This window comes from Pieris rapae, chromosome 13, assembly GCF_905147795.1.
Source record: "Pieris rapae chromosome 13, ilPieRapa1.1, whole genome shotgun sequence".
In the NCBI taxonomy this organism is placed as follows: Eukaryota; Metazoa; Arthropoda; class Insecta; order Lepidoptera; family Pieridae; genus Pieris; species Pieris rapae.
The window spans coordinates 1565016-1592077 of NC_059521.1; the positions used below are offsets into that span (position 1 = coordinate 1565016).

At 33.3% G+C, this 27062-nt stretch overlaps 1 protein-coding gene across 2 annotated transcripts in view; it reads right to left on the bottom strand.

The window, feature by feature from the left end:
- The window catches only part of LOC110992580 (zinc finger protein 883), a 42457-nt gene extending 17041 nt beyond the window's left edge, over nucleotides 1–25416 (bottom strand). For both annotated transcript variants that reach the window (XM_022258469.2, XM_022258461.2), the window contains exon 1: nucleotides 24975–25416. In XM_022258469.2, coding sequence (XP_022114161.1) covers nucleotides 24975–25059 — 85 coding nt within the window. In that variant the 5' untranslated portion in view covers nucleotides 25060–25416. The remainder of the gene's footprint in view (nucleotides 1–24974) is intronic.
- Nucleotides 25417–27062: the final 1646 nt, after the last annotated feature.

Here is a 27062-nt window from a genome sequence, read left to right on the forward strand (position 1 = left end):
GTAAAATGTATATGTCATAAGAAATTTGGTGTTAATAGCTTGGTGTTATGCAATAGCATAAATTTTATCGCGGGCTTTGAGCGCAGCGACCGAATCAAGTAACGAAAAAACCTAACACAGGATTACGTAATATAGATGTGGTATAATACGCGTTAGAGCGGGACAGAACACATATTCACATTTCTCCGACGATATTGGTGACGTAGCGTAAGCACGGCCGGTGCAGCCGGTACGCGTTGGAGTGAGACATACTATATACTTAGACGTGTTAGTCTAAGTCTGGTAGAGTGGTAGGTTGAATTGATATCAAAGAAAAAAAATGCTGCAGAAATAAAATATAAATAAATAATTATAATTGCATATGTTGATTAAAATAATAATATATATATATATATATATATATATATGCAATAGCTTTATCGCAGCAGTCCCCAAATGCCACAATAATCTGATGCCGCATCAGGTGTGTGGTTATAGAGCCTCGTCCGTTATCTAGCAGGAAGCACCACGATACCAGGTCCCGCCGGTTTTGTGTCTACAGACTAAAAAAATTTTTATACTGGATTGTAAGGTCGAATTACCTACACCAGTGTTGCCACTAAATCATTGTTAAGCCATTGCTTCGGTTTTCGGAGGTCTTAACATTTTTTCCTTATTTATCTATTCCATGAAATATAGATATGCCCCGTGTCAAATTAAATTCTCTTATAAATCAGATGATTCAAAAAGAAGTATTAAAGTCCAGTTTCCGTTTTATAATTGGGGTGAGTGAATAAGAATGATGTGATTATTGGGAGAGAGAGAGATGTACAATCTTATTATAAGAGGAACGCACCGTAACGGACGTATGAGACAGTATTTATGACGTCACTTCTTAATTATATCCGTTTCGATTAACACGATATTAATCTTTTATTCACGCGAAATCCTAAAGAATGTTTACCGGTTTAACATCAAACTTTAACATAATTTTATTTTTAACATCAATTAAAAGAACAAACATTTCCGTCGGTGTAGTTACGCGTCGTTTAATTTAATTCATTTTTAATGCACTATTTGGTAATATGAAAAATAAAGTATTATAAATAATCTTTGTTGAACATGGCATAAAAAATCTTAAATTTAAAGGTTATTAGAAATATTGATTTTGTGCGTCAGTAGCGTGAAACGGACATATTAACAGCGTGCTTATTAATGTATCCGAAACACATTTAACCCATTAAATATTGACTTTTTTTACGTGTGAACAAGCATAGTATGTTACAGGGACGACATCTTGCATATATGATACAAGAGAGTTTTGGCGGGTTCTTAACATCCTTAATATATCATTTGAAATTTTAAAGCCCAGTGAGCAGTGTTGACAGTGACTTTAGCGTGAGACTCTTTTCTGTGGTCGTAGGCTCAATCCCCGGCTGTACACCAATAGACTTTCTTTCTCTGTGCGCATAACTTTCGCTCAAACGGTTTAGGAAAACATCGGGAGGAAACCGGCTTGTCCTAAATTATTCGGCGTGTGTCAGGCATAGGAGTCTTGCCTATTAGATTGACTAATCATGAAAGAGATACAGAAATCTGAGGCCCTGGCATTAAAACTGATTTATTTAATTTTATACATTACAGTATTATAAAATATATTGTATAATTTAATTGTTTAGATTCCACAGTCACTAATGAATACTTACAATGGGTTTTTAATTTTTTCGATTTGTGACTGGTGTGTTAATCTTGAATAGTTTAATCTTTAATTAAGAACGGATTGCTTCTGGGAAATCGAACTCTGGGTTATATATTATAACCCAGATATGTTAATGTTTATATATGAATAAACATTATATTCATTGTCAGAAAACGCCAGGTCAAAATATTTCACAGATAAATAATCTTAACACAAATCACAGACAATCTAAAAAAGATATTAATTCAGACATAAATCAGTAGTTATACTTTCATATAGTGCGTCTAATCGCTTGCGTATCACAACGCGTATTCACAACATAGTGGCCATAGTTTCATATAGATTGTATTCTAATTAAAATGATACAATGCGGTATGGTTGAGCATAATAGAGAGTTGTTGAGACGCAAATAAAGCGCTCGCTAGCCAGAAGACAACGATGCTCGAATACAAGAGGGACTATTTTTACCAGATTATGCATGGGGACCGCTGACGCTGCACGACTTCTTTTTGCAATCTACTTGGGCTAATTAGATGCTTTCTTGGTTATTCATGTCAATGCCTTGTAGGTGTTGCCAGGTTGCTTAGCAGTTTGTTGCTATGTACGTGAATGTGTTAAAAAAATGATTTCAGAAAATGGAGGAGGTTTTATATGGTGACGATATATATACAGACAGGTAAAGACATAATGAGAATCCGAATTATTTTATTGGGCTATTGGTTGATGGTTCAATCTTTTAGGTTTTTAATATTGAACATTATAGTGACCAGATATTTACAATTGTTTAATGTGCCTCGTACGAATACGGACTGTCTTTGTAATTCACCAATGTATCGCGTTTTACATTACTACAATATAATTTATGAAGATGTAGACATGTTTCACCTTTCAAAGCGGGAAGAATTTGATTTTTTTTGTGTTGTATTAATAATTTATATTTTCTTTTTTTTTTTTTTTTTTTTTTTTTATAGAACAGGGGGCAAACGGGCAGGAGGCTCACCTGATGTTAAGTGATACCGCCGCCCATGGACACCCTCAATGCCAGAGGGCTCGCGAGTGCGTTGCCGGCCTTTTAAGAATATTATTAAATATTTCTATATTTTATAACAATATTGTTTTTATTTTTTTTATTGATACAAGTGCTTAATTGATTTATGTTTTATAATTTCGTATATTCTGTTTAACAAAGTAATTGGCTTCTTTTATAATATGTATATATTGTGTCCATGTAAGATTACTTATAAATAAAAGGAACACTCCAAAGATGAGTTTGAGATTTAACGAAAACACACAATACTAAAATAAAAAAATCTACATGTATACTGTCACACTAATATTCGAGAATTAAACAATATATATCGAGTAGTATTATTTTCATTACAACCGGTGACGTGGCAACACAATTTTTTGCACCGCTTTTAGAATTTTTCAAAGCGTGATTCACTAAAGTAAACATTACCAAAATTTCAAAGGGTTAGACTGCATTGCAGCGCAAACTTGCTCAAAGTACGGCGTTGCATGTCCTTATGGCGATAAATTAAAAAGTAAAAGTCATAAATACGGTGGGATCAACGATCCTTTTCGTCACGCGATGCATTTAACCTCTATTGTTGAAAACTTTAACGTGACTAAGAAGCGACTGTTATGTGTAAATAGATAATTTTCAATAAATCATGTTACAGCTCTAGTAACGTTAGCCTTCTCATGGACTAATCTTACTCCGGGTAATAATAATATTTCGCTATAGTCCATAGGGGTCGCGAATTTCTTTGATAAAATTTATTTATCAAAGATATATTTTAAATCTCTCGAGGAATGTTTTATGCCGTCCGGAAGGTAATACACATTTTGTTAAGACAATGTTTTTATAGCGATGATGCAACATTCAATAATTTAAAGAAAATTGTATCAGTTGACACCTGAATCATGAAGGAATTGCACGTTGACATTCATAAATTTACGTTAATCAGTTAAGCCTTCTTGGACTTTACAAAAACTTTATAAGATTAAAAAAAACGTTTTCCGTTTTAAATATCGTAATAAAATAAATTTATAAAATCGTGTCTATCTATGTTTAACCACATCTGTACCTAATAACTTAAGAGTTCGATAAGCCATGTTAACCACTACACCACACTACAATTGTTAGGAGGACAATGTTAGCACAACTCACTGAGTCTGCAATATCTATTGCAAACTTGTAAAATATTTAATAAGAAAATTTGAGTTTGACATTTGGAATTATTGGAGTAACTCATATTTATAAGTTTGACAATATTTCTAAATAATTTGACTTACCTATTATTATGTTAATGTTTTATTCTGACATTTGCATGCCTTTATGTGGTGGATTGTACGGCTTTTTATAATTAATGTATTTAATTGCACCACTATCATAATACCATCTAGCAATTAAATGATTTCTTTTCTTTTCTTTTTTAGAGCAGTGTTGGCCTAGTGGCTTCAGCAAGTGAACCTCATCCCTGAGGTCGTAAAGTGTGTATAGTGAAGGAAAACATCGTAAGGAAACAACACCGTACAAAAAATCGACAGCGCGTGTCAGGCACAGGAGCCTGACCTACTTGCCTACTAGACAGATAAATGATTATTAAACAGATACATACATCTGAGTCCCAGACCCAAAAAGGTCCGCCACTGATTTTTTTATCACATATGTAGCTCAAAGACAGACTGTACTAATTGACCATAACAAGGTCAGAACAATCATTAAATTCGCTTAAATGCAATTCCTAAATCTGAAACCGAAACAAAGACAGCGTTTGTTCAAATATTCTTAAGAAATCCGTCAAACTGGCAACTTTGGAGTTGCGTGCCAAAATGGTCTTTATTCTATAGGATTAAGAACGATTATTGAAATTATAAGAATGTATATACAAGGTACTTTGTGTGGTAGGAATAAGGGTTTAGGTGTTGGGTTTTCTAAGACGTCTGGCTTCTGGATATAATACAGTGAGTCAAAAGTCAGTAATGTTAATGGCCACTGAATTGGGCGGGAAAATTTGTCTCTGGATGAAGAACTGACAAGAAAGAAGGCTTTAAATGTAAATAAATATGAAATTTCCAAATGATTGGTTTCATTGTCTACATGATTTTATTGATTAGTTTTTACAATAAGAATGAGTTCCAAAAATATATTGTATTTTTTAAATTATTGGTAATAAAAATATCTTAATTTATAATTATTTATTGAGTTTAAAGAAAATGAAATTTGGTCTTACAACTTATATCATTGCATTGAGAGTTAATATATAACAAATAAGATTATTATACATATATATGATATGTAATATGAGATGTTTGTTTTATTAAATATGTTAGACACATGGTATCGCAGATTTGTAGATATTGTCTTGTTTGAAAGTTGGTAGTTAAAATTCCTAAAGTGTGCACTAGCGTACACAATTTAGGAATTTTGATTGGTATTAAAGTATCAATTAGTTTATCTTAATATTATCTGATTAGATTAGGATTACGTATTGCAATTACTGTAATATGTCAATAGACTGTAGAGGGTGAACGAACCCTGAAAGCGCGAGCTTCCAAACTTTGAGACACGCCACTTCCTCCAAGCTGAGTGCTAGAATTTTTGTTTTTAAATCTAAACACTTTTTTGGCAATGGTAAATGCTTTTAGAGAATAATGAATGTATGTTTAAAACTGTGTCGCCAAAAGAAAATCTGGTACTTTTTGGAAGTCCATTATAGAAGTTAAAAGTTTATCTTGTAAAATGTTTTAGTGGATAAGTCTTGAAATATAATGTACACATAAATAAAGATTTAATTAAAGAAATGATGACTTATTAAAAAAGCACCGTAAAGTTACAATAAAAAAGATTAAAATGGTTTAGGATTTTTTATAGAACAGGGGGCAATCGTTCAGGTGGCTCATCTGAAAGTGATGGACTCTTTAAATGCCAGAAGACTCGCGAGTGCGTTGCGGCCTTTTAAGAATTGGTACCCTCTTTTTTTTTACTGTTATAAAAGGCAGACGGCAGAATCACCTGATGATAAGTAATACCGGCGCCCATGAACACTCGCACTGCCGGACTTGTAAGAATTGCATTTTTTAATTTTTTTGAGGATCCTAAGTCGACTTAGTTCGGAATACTTCTATAGGCACTAAGCAGCTAGTTCCACATGTGCGCAAAAGTTGCCTTAAAAAACGCTCAGGTTATCATATAGCTTCAATTATTTCTCATAGAACAGGGTCTGATATTCTGGGACCTATAGTTTAAACCACCTTAAATGTTTAATGATTATTCAGATTTTTAATAATGCTATATTTGTAGGGGGCAGGTTAGTAGAAGATCGAACTTCATGTCCATCGAAGCAGCTGACATTTGTCAAGTCGAGTATGTTCTTTCATTTTCTAGCTGTCTATGTGTGGGTCTACACTGAACTTCTCCCAATACCGTATATAAGATGATGACGGATAAATTATATGTAACTTTTAATAAATGTTTATAGTAAAGTAAAACGAAGTTTTTGCAGTAGTAATCAAACCCACGATGCGTTGTCAAATTCAAATATCATTTATCATGTAGATAACATAATGTACACTTATGAAAGTCAAAAAAGAAATATATATTGAATGCTTCTAATTTGACATTAACTGCCAGTTCTCAAATCAAGGGCGTAGAAGAACCTCTTCTCCGCCTCTCTTTTTAATCGTATGTATAATAATAATTATAAGTATAATTTAGCCAAAGCGATGTTTACTTAATAAAAAAATTGAAAAACACATTAAACAAAGTATAATATGACTAAATTTAAAAGTTGGATTTATATTTATACGCATCAAGTATCACGACTTGAAATGCAAAGTTACCCCAGTACAGGAATGAAAACTTTGTAAGATCATCTGAAACTAAGCCGCCAACTTTCACTTTCAGAACGCAAACTACCTCGAGTGACAAAAGGCCTCAACTACGTGGGAAAATGGGAAAACCACTTAGCATCCTTTGAGGGGAAATTCTTACTTTGAAACCACGATTGTTCCTTGCGTAATTTTAATTCGTTTTTTAAATATTTAGAAGGGTATGGATAAATATTTTTAGTACATATAAATATTCGGCTTAGTACATCATCCATTCTCAGCTCAACTAGAGACTAGATTTTGAAGGGAAGAAAGCTTACAGTCAAAAACATTACTACGAAGACCTAACAAAATTTGTACCATTTGGTAATAAGGTACTTATATACACACATAAAACACTTCACTTATACATATAAAATAAATAGAATCAAATTACGTTATCAACAAAAATCTTTATTAGTCTATTATTAAAGCTTTGAATGATGAACTCTATAAAATGCCCATTCCAGATGTCGAAAACATAGTGGAAGGTGTCATATGACATAATATGGTTGATATAAGCTAATGCAAATAGGTGCATTAACAAAAAACATTCATACATATATTTCGTATGCTGATCCATATTCATAAAAATCGGCTTGTCCAGCCACACCATTAACGCCATTTTTCAATTATGTGAAATGTATGTGGCGCAAATAAATCATGTAAGTGCATATGAGGGAGAGGGTGTATGTGTTTAATTTGTGAACGAAATATATACTAATATCTGTCTGGTCAGGGGCGCGTCGACAAAAAATTGTATTGGAAGTTTTCTTTTGTATATCATCAGTTGATAATTGATATAGCATCATATATATCGAATCGTTTGTATAACCTCCATAGCGTGACATATATCCGTAAGTATAGAAGAAAATAAGTAACGGAATGACTTAAAAATTACATAGACAAATAAATATGTAATGGTATTTTCAGATGCCAATACAACTTTTATGCAAGAGATTATAGTTAGATGAATATCTTTAATTTTAAATTTGTTAAGATAATTCTTAACAAATTTAAAATTAAAGATATTCATCTTCACTTTAATGTAAAGGTTTTATTGATAACAAAATGTAACATTTTTATACACAGTTCTCCATTTTGTGTGAACCACAAATAGACAATATATAAAAGCTTTTTAAGTAACCAAAGCTTTTTACGTAACCAAAGTTTTTGCGTTAAATAACTATTCAACAATAACTCGATGAATAATTTGATTAATTATGCAGTTCATCAATATTATCATTCTATAAATTGTGCTGTTAAATTTAATCTTATTTATAAAAGAACCTCTTCAACTCTTGGCGATTTAAAAGCACTGAGCTTTCGAAATTCAAATCGTCTAGGTGGGCAGTAGCGCGCGTTAATACCATCGATCATTACCGCCATTGCAATCCACCAATCGGGAAATAAAAACACTGACAACCCCCACCTGCAACCCCCCAGGGGGGTGAATTTTTCGAGCGTCAACCCCGGGTATGTATTATAATGAGGACTGTAACGAGCTTACATTTTGGTTATCATTATTGGCTATCAGTTATATTGAAATAATAAGGCAACTTCTGTGCCGTCTAAATAAAAATATAGTCATCTGAAATGTTTTTATACGTATTGTAATAAGCTTTTTAATTATAATTGTTATATGTAACAGATGCAAGGTTTTATGAAAATAACGATAAATACGACAAATAATTATATTCTAGTTTAGTTTCAATAGTGAAGGATTGCATTATAAATAGCTCTGTAATGGAATTATCTATGTCTACGCAGCTACGGCGTAGGCATTCTTATCTATGATAGAGTTACGATTTTATTGACATTACGTTCAAATAGTTATTACTGTTATTACTTGATAGACTAATAATTTGCATAAATTTAAATAATGAATCACACTATATATTGAGAATCTAACCCGTAAAACAGTCAGTGTTAAATAATTTTTGGATACCTTATACAAAGTGTGTAGCCAAAATACACACAAGAGTCTTTTTCCGAATCAATGTCCATTTAAATTACTCACACGTCCAAATATATAAGAACAACACATCAATGTGTGCGTGCCTGCAGAGCTGAGCTCGATTTAAGGCCTCTGCGTGCAAAGCTCCATGCAAAAATGTGCATAAAACATAAATAACCACTGGGGATGACCCCTCATCCCGCCCACCCCACAAATACCTAGAGGTACCTAAGAGAGATTGAGCTTTTTTAAGAGGGGTCAATTTATTATGGTCGCCGTTACCAAGGGTATGGAAGTCGAGCCCTCGTCATGTATCAGATAACAAATCTATTTGAGTCCTCTCAGTGTTTGGTTTGTATTTATTCAAAGCTTATAATTAACTTACAGTTAAATGTATATAAAACGTTTTAACGGAAAACATATAAAATTAAAAAATATATTCTATGGCTTTTCAACATTTGATTTATTAATTAGCTATTCAGTGACATTTAGTAACATCTGCCTAAGGAAACACGAAGAAAAAGTAAACTCAGTTCAACTTCTAATTAAATTAGGTATCATTAATAGTTCGAGAAAAAAATATAACGACACAGTTAATTAGCTTCTGAAAAGACGAGCATTCAGATTTGACATGTTCTTCTGAATTAATTAACAAATTGCGATCTAAAGAATCCACCATCAAAGGATTTATAATTTTACACGCTCATGTTTGGATATTTACATTAAAATATTCTATAGTTAAAGCTTAAGTGTCCAATTAAGAAAATTAAGTAAAGGAAGACGCCATATAAACATTTTTAATTCCCATTCAAGATCATATTGCGCTGAAAGTCAATTAAGAAACGTATTTTAAAAAGTCCGTTTTCAATTTTTAAACCATCCTTTCAAGACTCCTTTTACTCAGCAAAGTATAGAGTTTAACGAAGCCTTAATTATAATGCTCAAAAGAACTGCTTTTTTTGAAGAAATTTAATGAAACGCTTGCCTTGAGAATGAATAGAAATGTACAGTGAAAAAACAAGTAATTAATCGACAAAAAAGTTTTTAATGATGTACTTGTATAATCTATGGCACGTGAGGCTTGTCTATGGGTTGCGTCAAAAAGTTTCCACGCGCCTACAGGAAAAGTAAGGGGAGAAAGATGCAAGAGAAACTGTGTTATGAGGTAAGAAGCCGAGAGGCCACGGGAACGATTGCAATAAAACGATACTGCGTAAGGTCGGCGCAGTCGGGACTTTTTGTTGAAACTTTTTTCTATATACTTAGCCGGCGGGAAAGTGGCAGGAAATTTGTTCGGATAAATGCGTCCATTGATGTGAAGACGCCTGTAAACTGTTAACGTTTATAATATTATCTAGAAAATTCTAAGCAATAAACACACTGTTTCAATCAATTTATATAAACGATTTAATATATTTAAATACATCTGTCCGTGAGATTTTTTAGTCACTAGTTTTTGTTTTAAAAATTGATTGATTTAAAAAAATTACTCAAAATTAGTCCTCCGAATAGAGACTGTAAGTAGTGTTATTTTAAGTATCCTTTTTAGTTAATTAGGTTAGACTTAAATTATTAGTCTTAAGTTAAGCTAGATATTTATTTATTTACACTTCGTTGCAAGGAAACAACACAATACATAAAAATTACAAGGGATGCAACGGGCGGCAATATTTAATGATGTCTTTGTTATAAATATCTATATTTCGATTAATATACATAATGTAGTATAGACGAAACAGATTAAAAAAGACCACGTCTATTATTTAAACAGAGCAATGATAATTGCCAAGTGAAAGGAGAAAGGTATGTTGCAAATAGACTCCGCTTTTTGGCAAGTGTCATTCGGAACTACTTTCATTTGAATAAGAGCATCTCGGTGTTCACTTGAAGTAGGAAACGTTATGTTGATTATGTTCATTTTGTCTATGATATTTAATAATTTCTGAATTTATGGTACTTGAATTATGTTATATGAAATCTTGTTAGAAATATATTAGAGTGGTTATTTTTGCGGAGTTTTTGGTATTTTGGAGTCGTGTAAAGAAGTAAAATTTAACTTTACTAAGCAACACGTTTCTAAAGTTGGAAAGACTTAAAAACCTTTTTGCCTCGTTGTGAAATTAATATCTTTCTAGCAATCTTGTTTGTTTATTTTATTTGAAAACAGATTTAGGTTTTCGCAATTTTTATAGATTCCATATGAATGGATTCATCAAAATTGTATTTCCAGATTAAATGCAGTGTGCCATAAGCTGCATTCATCTGTTAAATTTCGTTGCATATAAATTTCATTGTATTGACCTATGATCGGCCAAAGCCCTAAACAACGATTATTGACGCACACAACTGCAAGTGGGCCCAGGGGGGGCCACCCCACCCGTTTCGGGGTTTTTATATTTTTGCACATTCAAAAAAAGTGCGCGTCAGACAAAGATGGAGTGATGATGGGATCCGCGACCAAACAATAGCGTGCGAGCGGGACGGAACCACTTCTGTCATGGACGATGCGAAATAAAAATGTGCAAAGCGATTCTTTTATTTTCAATGTGATGCTTTTTTACGTTAGTCTGCGTTCGCAATTAGTGATGTGCGGTTGCCGTATTGAATATTTGGAATGTATGCAAATATATTTATTGTCTCGCAATTCATTTGAGCGTAATAAAGACTCGCGGAAGTTCTTTCAAAACCCAAGGTCGTTTTAGTCCTTTGCCCCGCGCGATATACGTCATTCAACGAATCTGTTCCTCATTTTACTGCGGTCCTTTTCAAAAACGAGTTATGAGGTCCTTTTCAAATCATTCTGAATAGCAATAAAAACCATTCAGAGCAGAACATAAAGATATTTTCATATCGCAAAGTTTTTAAATAAGTAATTAAATAGCATTAAAGCTTCCTTTCAAATTAGCGAACATTTAATGATACACGTGTTTTAGTCTTATTACAGTATTTAAGAGCAAATTCAAATTCAAAAATCATTTCTTCATGTTGGTAACATTATGAACGTCAAAAAAAGATATATTTATACATTAAATGCGTCTAATTGTACATTTATTGCCAGTTCTCAAATCAAGGGCGTAGAACGGAAGAGAAGAACTGGCAATAAACTATCCGCCACTCTTTTTCCGAGCATTCAATTAGTATAAGAGATAAGTAAATTTGAATGAGACATGGATCCGCTGGAGTTGTAAATGTAAAAATTAATGTAACCCCGTTAAAATGTATAACACCGCATTAAAGCAAGGCGAAGGAAGGGAGGTGTTCAATTGTTTTTCTTTTTTATTTTTCACCCGCCTGTTGCTCTTCACGTGTCTTGGAAAATATCTTTTATGTTTTTTTTTCAGTACGTAAGATTCTGTTCACATTTTATTTCTAACAGACAAGGTGAAATGAAAAATATATTTATTCTCATCACTAAAGTTTTATAACGGATAACGTAGTTTTAATTGGTCCAGTTTTTGCATAAATCAATAAAAATATAACAAATAGACTATGATTATGCGATTTTCGTAACGAAATACCGTCTTCATGCTAATTAGTGAGAAATTCATCAAATCGACCCTACATTCATTTGCATATTGACATCAGTCTCAAGATGAAACAAAGTATCAAAAAAGCTTCATAAGCTCGTCATATCCTAATCAAAGGCACGGAACGTTTTAAAAAAGAAAACTGACATCCCTAGCTATGTGTTGCACCCACACATAGATGCGCCGTGTCGGTGCATGCTTTACGCGCGGAAAAAACTGCTGCGTTATTGATTTTTCTACAGCGGTGGGGTTTGGGGGGGCACCCGCGGCCTGAAAAAGCGTCTGTTGAAAAAATCGAGACGAAAACGCACCCCTCCCTTTTTAATTGGTAACGTAGTGTCAATAGGGCTAATCCTGGGCGTCGTAATAGCGTGCTTTTGTCTCCCGAATGCATTTTTCAGTTGCTAGGCGACAGAATGAGTTGTTTTTAGGCTTTTTAGAGGCACTCGAAATTACTTTCCCATTGTCTTGCTTATTGTCTACCTGCACTGATAAATTTTAATTATTTTAATTGCGACGAGAATGAAAAACTTGTAATTACAGTTTTTCCTTTTAAATGTTTTTGTGGATTTAAAAACACGTTGATATTCTGTCGTGTCTTTAACACAGGTTTATTACAAAATAAACTGATAGCATATGTGCTGAAGATTATAGTTTCGAAAGATTTGTAGCAATGAAGAAACTCAAAACTGGACAGATCTCGCAAAATGTCGCATTCTATTTCTTTTATCAATAAAATGCGACGTTCTCTGAGTATCTTGGCTATATATTTTCAAAATAAATTTCAAGCTGTGCTAAGCGGGGAGAGGCCACTAGTAATACAATAAGGTAAACTCAAAAATGTTGCAAGTGGAAAATGTTACTATTTAGATTAATCCAAAGTTTAGTATGGATGGATTATAATAATCCATTAAACCAAAACGTCACGAATTAAACAATAAAATGTCAAATCTATCGTAAATTAAAAGACTAAATATAAATTGTCTGAGAAGTGAATAAAAAGTGCATTGTATTTTGTAGATTAATTCTGCGCGGACGCATCTCTGGGCAATTAGGGGAGGAAGTGTGATGACGTCACGTCCGTCAATTGAGCCACTTGTGACCATTAGTGAGGTCAGGGTTTGCGATGTTGGAACAATATCACGGCCAATACATTTGCTTTCTTTTGAATCGGTCATTTGAAGCGAAATTCTTAAGGGTAATAAAGTATATCGCTTAGTGCTTTATAATTTCTAGCAGCCATATTAAAGAAAACGAAAGAAATTGTAGAGTAGTATGACATTACCCTTTTTATAAACGGTTTGTACTTAAACGTACGTAAGTATTTAAAGCGAAATCATGATTTCTTAAAGGATTATCTACGAGCCTATAGTTCTTAAAACAGCTTGTTATTTCTTCACAGTTAATACATACAATTTACATATAAAACGCGTAAGACGTAGTATGTTTACGTATGCTAAACAATTAGATGGCATTGACCGGGGTTATGCAATTACCGCGCCCAGACAGACGTACAGACGGCGGAACTTCAATGTGTGTCACACGACGTCACGCCGCCTTGGTCGTGCTAGTACTGCGTAAAAATTGATAAACTTTTTACCTTTTACCGTCTGAGAAAAATCAACGTGTGTTATAAAGCAGGCTGTTTTTAGGTTAAGAAAAGTAATTCGTAAAACTTGCTTTCTGGTCCATACCATGCGCGACCTCTTCTGAAGTTACCTCTTATACTTATGTAACTTTGGTACTGTTTGATATTTTAATGGAGAACTGCGTAAAAAATATTTAAACTTTTCAATTTTCTCGCATGAGTACTTCTCATAAAATGCTTTATCATACTGTATATTGTTTATTTATTATATGCGGAAAATTAATCCATAAAAATTAGCTGTCTGGTCCGTACCATGCACGACCTCTTCTGAAGTTGGATAGTACAGAGGTCCAGTAGGATATAATATGACGTGTTCAGGTTGTGTCTGTAGTCAATACTTTATCTTTGAGATATCCTCATGATGTTTTTTGTACCAAACGATTAGGGAACTCGGAAATAATATTTGCACGTTTAATGATAAGACTTTTCTATATCAAAGATGAATAATTACTGTGTCATAAGTTATACATTTATTAAGTAAAAACGTGTGTAACTATTGCTCGTAAACCTATCGAAGACGCTTCATAGAGTAAACATTATATCACATTAGTGTCCAAGTAAAAAGTGTGGGATAAGTCAGAAGAAATAAAATAGATTTACCATGGTGTCATCAATTGAGAACAACTATGCCTCTGTTATTCGTCCATATTGTTGTTTTCTAATAAATAAGTTGTTTGATCCTTGAAAATTATTCTTAGGGTTTGATTTAGAAACTAAGCGTTAAGGCTCCCTTACGTCAAAATCGTTATGAATTTTCACATTCGGAATTCGTAGCTCACTCAAAAATTTCTGGATATCTTATAGATCTATATAAATCTTAAACCATTCTTATGACGCTGTTTTTCTCAAAACTTATCCGTCATATTATGAATGAAGAATAAATGATAACGCTGTGAGATTTAAATTTCGAATTAATTCCGCTTCCGCCTCACACTTGTTCCTGCTATCGTGTATGCGGCTATCCGTATGTTCACGCTAGGTCACGTGCACAGATAAATATACAATGTAGACAAAATTATAGACAAAACATTGTCTACTTATGTCGAAAGTTTAGATTTACTGTTCTGTGGTAATTATTTAATGTTTGCGTTCTATATTGTGATGACTAGACCTTTTTGGTTGGATTTATAAGTAACAGTTTTTTCGACATCATGAATAATTTGATTCAAAAAAATTAACACACATTATTTACCATTAATAATTTCCCTATGTTAACTTTTGTAAGTAATGTTAGGGCACTCTCTTACAGTACTTGACCACTGTCGGGTACTGCAGCTGCAAAAGAGCTGCATCAGGCACAAGACAAGACACGGTTCATGAAAATGGCGGCAAACGTTCAGTAATGGAGAGACACCAAAAGAAGAAGAAGAATGTCGTGATGAGAAGAGACATGAATACAATAGTAAAACCATAATACGGATTATTGTTTGTAGGTGGGGTGTAGCGAATTCGAAGAAAATAAATAAAATCAATTTGAACAATAATTATTAATCCCTATTACATGATAAATTAATCACGAATGGCCCTTTTTCATAGTGTCATTTAGTGACAGCTGATCGCTATTTGTCTAGGCGTGTTCACTTGTTAGTCTATCGTCTATGTTTGTGAGGGGTGTAAAATTGTCTGTGGTCACGAATGTTACGTTAGGTTAACTATCAACGAAGCTAAATCTAATGTAAAAATATAAATATAAATCGAAGAAAAAATAGATTTTTTTGTATAAAAATCTAATGTTCGGTAATGTAATACAAAACACAGTATATATTTAATAAGCAAAGTATAAGTAAAAATTATTTTATTATAATGTATTTTTTTTTCTTGTATGTGTTAAGTATGTTATAATTGTAAATCAGTCTACTATACCAACCAATTGTCAAATATTTCGTTGTGTTGGAGCTATTTTAATTAATTTAAAACAGTTTCTTTGATTTTACAAGTCTGGGCCTCACTGTATCTGTCTAACAATTATTTGCCGTAATGTTTTGTGTTCTAAATTTAAAAGAACAAAAATTTGAATTAGGAATGTCACTAAAGGTATTATATTTACATTTGAATGCCTAAATCTCACAGTCTGCTATCACCATTGGCTTCAATACAGCACCATATGTAATCAAATTTTAAGTTGTGAATACATGCTCACAAATACTACATGTGTATACAGCCTTACTAGATCTATTATAGGGTTGTTAGCAAACTTTAGACATATGCTAGATAGGGATGGTCAGTATTACATGCCCAGTTGAGTTGAGTGATTCGATGATGTCTATTCTCTATGAATGTATTCTGTTGTTTGTGTTTAGCTGGTTAGTATAGTTTAGTTTGTATCTTTTTATGCGTAATGAAAAATAAATTTAACTATATTAAACCTTAATGTAAAAAAAATCTTGCCTTTTTAATAATACATATATGTATAACAAAGTTTTTTTTATTTATGCCTCATTACGTCAAATACTTCCTGTAATGTTCACCTGGTTTAAAACTTCGTCTATAAAAAACTATCCATTACAATGTTTTAATTCAAACTAGTAGCAGTTTTCCTACTGCCTTCAAGGTGTGATTCTCATCCCTGAGGCATAGAGGTTCAATCAGAAGCTGTGCACCAATAACCAATCTATTAAATAATTCAGATATCAAATCTCTTAGTTTTATAAATCTAAATGACCGACAATGAATTAAGTAACGTTTTAAGCTATTGCATAGATTTATCGTGGGCTTTGAGAGCGGCGACCGAATCAAGAAATTTCGTAACGGAAATAAAAACCTAACACACGATGAATATCAAAGAAAACGTTTGCATTATTATCAATGATAAATGAATAGAAAATACTGTGTAAATAAATAATTATAATTGCATAAGTTAATAAAAATGCTATGCTTTAGATTTACCGCGGCAGTCCCCAAGTGGGATACGTTCTTTTTTTCTTCTATTTGTGTAACTATTTATAAAACAATTATGGAGTTTCAAAGTTAATTTGACTCAATAAAGACCTAGTTCTAGTTCCCCAAATCCAAAACTTACACCAAAGACTTCACCCTACCTGTGTGCGTAGGGTTGTCCCGCCCTTGAACTTGACTGACCTTGACAATCCTGCGTAACGCCGTATTCGGGTCAATACGCACAAGAATGCACAACCCTTACGTGTCTTTATATTACTGACAATTTTAATGTATTTTACTAAATAATGATTACCTTTTATATAACAATAATGAAAATGCTTTGAGAAAGAAAATGAGATTATCTGTTTGACGAATGTATGTGATCGTCATTACCACTGAAAAATACCAGAAATAAATATCCATTTATTTTAAGAATCATGGCCGTCCGTAAGCCATGAAAGGTAGTCACTGTAGTCTATGGACGCCTTAATAGAGGGTCTGTTGCCTCTGTTGGTGTGTAGTGACGATAAATTTCAAGTATATACGACCTAAATATTTGGAATCAACTATTATACAACTGCGGGTATTCAGAGATCCGGGCGAGGTAGACATTCCAAGCCACCTCAAGTCCAGCGAGCCCTACGGAATCCGCATGCCAGGGCCCCGACAGTAGACCAATAGAGTAGTAGAACTATGTTAGTCAAGTTGGATCCTCTACAATTGTTTGTGTCAAATCCTACAAATCCTACAAAGACAATCCATGTTTGGCGATGGTAAAATCTCTTCTCTCTTTACACTTGTATTTGATAATCAATATAAACCAAATAAAGTAAATAAAACCGTACAAATAATATTAAAATATACATGTCTATGTTTAAAACCTATTAAACAGCTTTTTAATTATTTAAAAAACCGGTGTAAGTTAAAATCTTAAGATAGGATATTGGCTATAGTATAGTAGAACTGTCAGTTTCTAACACCAATTCGACCTACCATGAATATTATCATTATATATAAGTGTAACCTGTTGTGGATGCATCCAGTGTGTTTGTATTTGTTTTATTTTTGACTTTGTTTTTATTAAGGATGTCTCTGTTTGGTTTCCCAATAAATAAATAAATAAATAACTAAATAGCTTGTATTGAATGATGGCTTTTACAATGCGTCTATTGGTTATTGGCACACCTTTATCAATATTTGGTCAGATGTCTATCTCAGATGGTCTAAAATGGATTGAGATAGGTTATTGAGTTTGGACGTAAGTAAACTATTGAGAGAGCTTTCAAAGGATTTATAACATTTATAATTTAAATAGGTGAAGTTGCCGGGCAATGAACTTTGATGAATACGAAGCCTACTAAAAGTATACTCTCAAGCAAAGCCTGGTTGAAGCCTTCTGATTCAAATATTGTTTCCATAACAGTCTTTAGTCGATGTTTGTAAACTATTAGAATCACGTGTAGTTGTTTACAATTTGATAATCATTAGTTCATTAATCACGTGTTAGAAAATGAGCCTGTAATATCGCTATCAAATGCGTAACTAGGTATTTAAAACACCTTTTAATTAATTGAAATACTTAGTTATGGTAAAATCGTGTCGTTTTTTAATTATTAATTAAAAAACGCTAATAAAACTTAATAATTTCAAAAAGCTACGTCTAACATAGTAAACTACTCATTTGATTACATGCCATACAAAATATTCTGGTTTAAAAAATAAACAGCTGATTTAAATAAAACATCATTTTGTCAATATGTAGTTTGTATACGTATACAATTGTAAGTGTTATGTTGTTAATATGTCAAATGGAAGAGACTAGGTGGCCATGACATAGTGAATCCTAATGGCTAGTGAACTTTCGTTTAAAATAAACATACTTTTCTGTTATGTTAATATAGTAGTTTTGTAGTATGGGTTTCCATATTCTTAAATAATAATAAATCAGTGGCGCTACAACCTCTTTAGGTCTTGGCCTCAGATTTCTGAATCTGTTTCCTGATCATTTTTAAATATAATAGGCAAGTAGGTGATCAGCCTCCAGTGCCTGACACACGCCGTCGACTTTTTGGGTCTAAGACATGTCGGTTTTCTCACGATGTTTTCCTTCACCGTTCGAGCAAATGTTAAATGAGCACTTAGAAAGGAACTCCATTGGTGCATAGCCGGGGATCGAACCAACGACCTCAGGTATGAGAGTCGCACGCTGAAGCCACTTGGCCAACACTCTTTTTTCCATATTCTACATTAATGTTAAAAAACACAGATTGCTCACATTTCCGGAATTAAGTAATTCATTCAACACAAATTTCAAAAACATTAATTAAAAGCGAAAAAAAAGCGACTCAACAAAGAAATAATTGTGATAAAATATTCCTTGACGACGTGTTTGAATACGACCGCACGTCTTGATATTAAGTGATATCAAATAGGTTTGTTGGTTCCTTGAATATTAAACCTAAAATGGAATCTTGCGTCAAAATTCTCTTAGGTATTTAATTCTCGCGAGGTTGACTGTCCGTCGCAATGATTATGCTCCAGGGAAAATCCGCGTCTTGTGTTTAACCTGTACTCTTTAAATTTACGAGTATTAAAATTAATAAACCGGTAGCGCTACAATCTCTATAGGTTTATATCTGTTTCATGATCTTTTGTCAATCTGATGGGCAAATCAGACTCCAGTGCCTGAACGTTTTGGGTCTAAAGCAAGCCGGTTTCCTTGCGATTTTTCCTTCACTGTTCGAGGGAATGTTAAATGCACACAAATCCATTGATGCTCAGCCGGGGATCAAACCACAGGCACTAGGCAAACACTGGTTACATACTATATGTATTGTAAAACAAGTAGAAGCAATTAAATCCATTATTAAACGAATATCACGTGTTCTATCACAATCTCAAAGTTTATAAACTGTATCCGGTCGTGTGCCTATTCTTTATAACGAGCTACATCTATAAGAAATATCATATAAGGTGTTATGGATAGAAAATGGTAAGAATTCGGAAAATCGAACAGTCTCTATGGGGTTGCATAGCAAAATGTTCTATATGTTAATATGTAGCTACTAAAAAGATAGGCTTAGTAAAAAAAAGGCGAAACGAAGTTCTGGATGGCAGTAATAAAATACTACCATTTTTAACACTTCGATTTTGTGTTCTAAATTTAAAAGTACAGAAATTTGAATTTGGAATGTCACTAAAGGTTTTTTGCATTACTTTTTTATGCCCAAATCTCACCGTCTGCTATCACCATTGGCTTCAATTAGCCAACGGTATAGTTAACCGTAACATTGTCCAAGCTTGCCACCTGATTACCATCGTTTGGAGCGGAACAATGCCTCACTAAGCCTTGTAACGACCAATCACCTAGTCTATTAACATTTTAGTGGTTCAAGAAATTATAAGGTAAAGTTTATTAGACATTAAATTTACAGTGACATCAGTTATTAGTAACGCATTACTCTTTTGTCTATTTACTTCTATATTTATCTTCTATATTTAGACTATAATGTAAAGTATGTAAACGTATTTAAAAAAACAGTGTAATTGAACTCATTATGATTTTACGGATGGATAAGGTTAGTATTTAGATAAAAGGCATACTTCATATATTTAATAGAATAGATAAAGATTTATTAGAGTAGATATAGATTTGATTAGAGTAAAACCTAATGAAAATTTCATCATTGGATGTCGAGGCAGAATATGGAATCCCACCCGTATCACCACGACGTCCGTTGTTCCACAATTGAGCGTTTTTAAACCAGTTTTTGCAACGCACTACCACTATGTGGAATCAGCTGCCAACTGAAATACTTCCGAACCAATTCGACTTAGATTCCTTTTAGAAGAGAGCGTATGTATTCTGATAACGCCGACAACGAGAGCCCTCAGGCATTGACAGTTTTATTTATAAAAAAGCAGCATTTTAATGGAAGAAGACCAAACACAAATGTTTCCTAGTATAACTAAGTATACCTTAACTGCTTAAACTGTCCATTAAACATAAGATTAAACTTGGATAACTCACTTGTGTTTGAGAATTGAGTTACTTCGTAACAACTTCACACTGTGACAAAAATAATCTTTGTACTTGAATTTGGTGCCATTTTTAACACTTCGAATCGGCTTTTGGAAGCTCATTTATCGTTTTATAATTATCAATAGTTTTTATCATAGAAAGTTACCACGAAGCTAGTAAAAGCTTTTATGATCACGCGTTCTTTTATCTAAATACTGATTAAAGTACCCGTGGGGTTTGGGGCAGACAATAAAATAAATTACATCCGACGTTACCTACTAAATTAAAATGTAATTCATGTAATATATGAATAAAAATGGGTGGACTTTCTATATACAAATTTTGTATTAATTTAATTTTTTCCAAATTTTACTTCTGGTAAGAGAAGTACTAACCACAACTGAACTGAACTGTGGTATTAGCTGGTATAATTTCGCTAGTGACTGATGAAATTACAGAAAAACGTGTACAATCTAGGATGAAACGTTCCATATCGGTGCAGACACTCAACTAAAAATGTATTATTTAGAAGTCTGTAATATAATTATCGTTTTAATTAAAGCCCTTCAGAGCTGTGTTTGGCTAGTAACTTCAGCATGTTCATAACTGAGGTCGTAGGTACGATTCCCGGCTGTGTACTAATCAAGGAAAGCACCACACGGGAAGAGGCATTTATTTTTATATTACAGGAGGCAGACGAGCAGGAAGCTTACCTGATGTTAAGTGACACCGCCGCACATGGATACTCGCACTGCCAGAAGGCTCGCAAGCGCGCTGCTGGCCTTTTAAGAATCGGTACGCTCTTTTCTTGAAGGACCCTAAGTCGAATTGGTTCGGAAATACTTCAGTGGGCAGCTCCACATCTCTCAGAAATTTGCCTTAAGAATCGCTTACTTGTGGAACGACGGACATCAAGGTGATACGGAACTAATTTGGTATTCTGCCTTGACGTCCGATGAAACTCAGCTGCAGGTATTAATTCGAACAACTTCTCTGAACACTCCATGGTAAATGCGGTGGAAGATGCATGTCAGAGTCAAAACTTGAACGGCGTGTGTTGGGACAAAAAGCTGATCACTTACTTGTCTATTAAAAAGAAAACAACTCGGATACAGCAATCCGATACCTAAAAAGGCAGCGCCACTGGTTTATTTACATAGTTTTAATGTCATTAAAATTAAAGATCACGAACGGTTGAGTCATATTAATTTTTACTATATAATGGTTACCTATGTAATATTTATTGCTGTTAAATCAAGTTACTAAGTATTTTTCCATTCGTATTGAAAATACATAGTACAGGACATTACAACATAAAATGTGGTTTCAAAGGATTTGATACACAGCTTTGATCCTAAACTACACAGGCAATTCTTAGATCGTTAATTAATTTCGAATAAATTAGGAGCTCGACAATCTTAAAACATACCGAAAGATTTCACCAATCAGTAGACTACTGAGAAAGGCTTGGCCATGTAATTAATTATCGTTTTATGTAACTTTTAAAATTGACAACTTCCGAAGAAGACATGAGGGCAAATTACACTAAAAATTACACCTTAAATGTATAGAAAAAACACTGATTTTACGAAAATTATTTATAATAATATATCAAAAACATTCCAACCACTTCCTACTTAGTTTAAAAAAAATCGGCTTTATAACTTCTGGAAATGTATTATTCAATTAATGATTATTTGAGTGACACATTTTAATTAATATTAATGTAATAATATACTTTAATTATGCGATGATGATATGATTGATAATGTATGTAACTACAATGTAAAATCCTAATGCAAGAACAACAGAAATTTGAACGCGATATGCGAAGTTTAGATGGTACCAAAATAATATTTTTGTAACAAATTCTTGCAAATGAATTAGTATTGATAGCTGTATGAGTCGCTGAAAATCTCGCCAATATACAAATGCAGGCAGCTATAGGCTAAAATAAATCAAATTTACTTTTAAAAATAGAGCCATTTCACCCCTATATAAGCTGTTTAAAATGAGTTCGAAAACGAAATTTCCTATTATCATATTGCCAAGTCCATGGCTCAAATAGGTACAGTGGCAAGCAAAAGTGCACTATCTCGACCTTGACCTTTAAGAGATGCACCGCATTTGCATATAAACGCACCGCGCCCGATGCGATTATCGTCCAACTGGTTTGAACGGCGCGACGGTACAGGACTGGTTTCTAAGTGGACAATCGCATGGAGAAGTGGTTTCATGTATAACATTTTTTTGCGTTATTTGTAATAATTCTTTTTTTCACTTTTTTTCTTTGTTTTTGTGGAGATTTACAAATTTGTTTGACTATTTATGTATCTATACATAATTTGATACATCGTAAAATTAGTTATAATTGATTTCTAAGCATATATACATTATTACATAGTAATAATAATAAAAGATAGATACATAGAGAAATAAACCAAATTTTAAAAGTTCGGTCCTTGTTGCAGTGTATGTAAGCAGCTTTTGCTCGTTGTATTGCGATACTTATTCGTTGAGCGATGAAAGAACCAGGTCTCTTCAAGCAGCTCAGTATATCTCAAGTATATCTTCAATACATTTAAGGAAACATCCTTGTTATACCTACATTATTATTTTGCAAGTAATTATTCAGACGGTTAAAATTTGAATTGTGATACTTTCTCTACACGACTGTACACGTTTGGTAAAATGCGTTGTAAGACTTTTGAATAACATATTAATGATAAAACTTTTATTGATTATGATTGGCGCGTAATTAATTATACTGTTATTGAGACCTTGCAAAATTCAACGCACAAGTTCATGTAAAAGGAATTAATTTCGTTGTTTTTGTACTTCTAAGGGCTTTATTATTGTATTTATTTAGTTTATATTATAGCCTTTATCTGTTTCGTAATAAATTCAATACTAAATGTTATTATTATTAGAAAAGTTATAATAAATTTTTCTTATTTTTTTTGACGTTCATAATAAATTGTGTTACCTATATGAATAAACGATTTGTGACTTTGACTATTTATTGATTTAAAATATGCTTTCGTAATGCCGCTACAACCTTTTTAGGTCTGGGCCTCAGATTTCTGTTTGTGTTTCATGATCAATAGTTAATCTGGTAGGCAAGAAGAAAATCAGACTTTTGGGTCTAAGGCGCTTGCCTTTTAATTTTAAGGCGGTTTCCTCACGACGTTTTCCTTCCCCGTTCGAGCGAATGTTATATGTGCACATAGAAAGTCCATTGGCACAGCTGGGAATCGAGCAACGACCTCGGGGATAAGAGTTAAACGCTGTAGCCACTAGGCCAACACTGCCCGCGTTATAGTATAGATTATTTCATTTCATTCACACAAGTCACATTTGTAGGACAATTTTATAAATTTTCGATAAACGTTCGCTTTTATTGAGTAAAACTTGTGAAGCATGTTAGAAAAGAAATCACTTGGCGCGCGTTGTTATACTTATACCGTACAGTGTCGTTCATTAAGAATAAACATTGCATGATAATTATACCATTATATTAGATTATTATATTTATGTAGATCTTCAACGTCAGTTCTTTAGTTAAATAAATTAATACGAGTTCTCTACAATTCTAAAATTTAAATAGAAATTACTATTGTTAAATAATATATTATATACGTACCAGTTATTTGTACAGAATAAGTAATAAAATAACAATTTACATGTTGTATTAAGATATTGTAACTGCTGTTGAGGCGAGCAGACTAACTGACATGTTCCCCGACGGGTTAAATGTAAGTACGATTCCTAATAATGTTTCAATTAATTTGTTCCTACAACAATGGTGTCGATTAATATTAATTTCCATAGACCTAATTTTTTAATACAGTCAAAAGATCTACAATGACACTGAAAATAAAAAAGAATAGATCCTGGTGAGAGATTTATGGATGTTTTCTCTTTATTAGTACTAACTAAGTAATACAAGTAGTATTTAACTATTTAAAATATTTAATGTATTAATATTTATTTAAGATTACAGAAGTTTATTAAATTCTTTAGTCAGACAAAAAAAAAACTTGTTTCTCGCGTATTATTGCGGATACATCTGATTTAAATGCAATATTTTGATAGATATTTGAATAAAATAGTATTACAATTTATTAAAGTTTGAAATAAATTTAGTAATTTTTCACGGACATCTTTTTATATTCAACACTTTAATTACTTTGTAAAGACTAGAAGATAGAATTTTGTGTAAATTTATAATTTAATAAATATTAAAAAACTCAAAATATTTTTGAAAAACAAAATATTGATACCGTTCATTAATTGAAGTACTTACTCAGTAAGTTAAAATATCCCGCGTTTCCCAAACGATTTTAATATGAAGGCTTTCTAAAACTAAAAAATATAAAAATGTTAATTACCTGTATGACAATAATCTTCCAAGTAATGTCTTGCGGCCCGTTGCACGATAGAGTAGTATAAGCTCACGGAAGAAGCGAGCGCCATCTTCTTATTTCTCTTTCCGTCCGGGAGTACAGTTTCTTCAAGTTACAGTTTCATTGGAAACGTAAAAATAACAAATCAATCGAACCCAATATGTCGTTGCTAATAAACAAATGTGAAACAAATGTAAGAAACGAAAATAAATTCTAATTTGAACTGCGTTAAGTTGCGGTAAACAATTTTGCCGGGTCATCAATTATTACTTTATTATCCAAATGTTCATTTTGTTCCATTTTAGGGTCCAAAAACACAATTTTGTTGCACAAAACGCGCCGCTCAACTACCGCCGTCCAAGTCTACGCGAAACCAAATACGTAATGTAAAAATAAAATATCGTTTTGATGCGGCCGGCGCGAGCCGCGGTTGCTGCGAGACTGAAGCTGCCTTTTTTTGTTCCCCCTACAAACGGGAGGATCTGAAACAGCACCAACCTTTTCATAATTATGCATTACTTGATCAACTTTTCAATACATAAATGCAATAACAGTTTTCATCAATTCGTCTATACAAGCTTTTCAGGGGAAATTTTTTCTTATTCATCGTAATTACAATTTTAAATGTGCATTTTATAGAGTTGTATGTACGCCATTTCAGTTGAATTTAAGTTGGGAAATTTTCTAATTAGATTCATGTGAGTTAATACTAGCAAATGTTGGCGCGTGGAAAAGGCGGGAAAATAAGTTTCCCGCGTTCACTCGAGACATGCGTAGAGAACGCTACGTTTGTTTATATTGAGCCTTAAGAAAGCTTCAAGGAAATTATGTTAGCTTTTTTTATTTATTTATCAAGAAGTACAAATCAATATTTAGCATTAAAGATATCGTACCTGTACTTATTGAAAATATCATAAAGAGAAGTTCCAAATTCAAATTATCATAATTACTAATGAGCTTTTAGGGAGCTTTGTTAGTAAACTTAATCAGCCTTGATTAAGTTGTCCCGTGTTATCGGACATAACATAATCGGACGCTTCGCAATTATGACGAAACCCTTTAAAAACGATTCGCGTAAAAATAATGCAAAAAATGAGAAAAATGTTCATCAACGCGACACGACACCCCCGCTACCCCCACACCCCGCTCCAGCCGGCGGGCGGAACGACAGAGAGGGGTGTATTCATCTCATCTACACTCGTTGCATCTCGCATCCAACTTGTATGTTGAAAACTACCCGCGCTGCGCAGCTTCCCTTATTAATAAAAGGGCTCAAATATACCGCGGTACACACTAAATTCAACCTTATGCTGAAAACTTAAAACCGAGGATTCCTTACAAGCCTCACTGCATGTTCAGTCCGTAGCACGCTTCTGAAGTTTCGGACTCTTGCAACAGTGAGGGCACACACACTTGAGCGCTAAGTTTAGCCCTTATAATGACGAGCTGCACTCACGCACACAAACACAACTTCCTCGTTGAGCGAAGGTGTGCGCGACTACGTAGGTGTGAGTACAAAAGTTCGTATTGAAGTTTTCGGTGGACTTTCTTTGTGTCAGTGATTTTTTTCGCGGTATCGCCCGTGTGTGCGCAGGTCAGTCGGATTTTTTTCAAGTTTTTCTGCACGCACACAGGCGCACTTGTTTGTATGGTGTGTTTGCCGCTGTGGGGGTTTGCCCGTCCTTTGTGCCTGGGGATTGTAAAAAATGTCGTATTGGATTCTAGCTGTGCTAATGAATGATAGATACGAATGGTATTGGTCCTACACGCTGCCTCGAAAATCTGATGCGGAATATTCTAGAAGTTTTTTGCTCATATCCCATTCCGCATTTGTTTTAGGAATATTGATTTGTGGATTTCGCTGTTGCATTCCGATTGCTTGATTGAATCTTAATATTTATTTAGGATTCTTGTATTCCGTTATACGAGACATACATTTTGTTTGAGATTAAACTTTCTGATCTAAGTTTAATTTCCTCAATTCTCCGCTCACATTATATAAACTATTGGGAACCACAAAAGAAACCAAATCACGATTCAGTTCTACATTTTGACCACACTATTTACATTTCA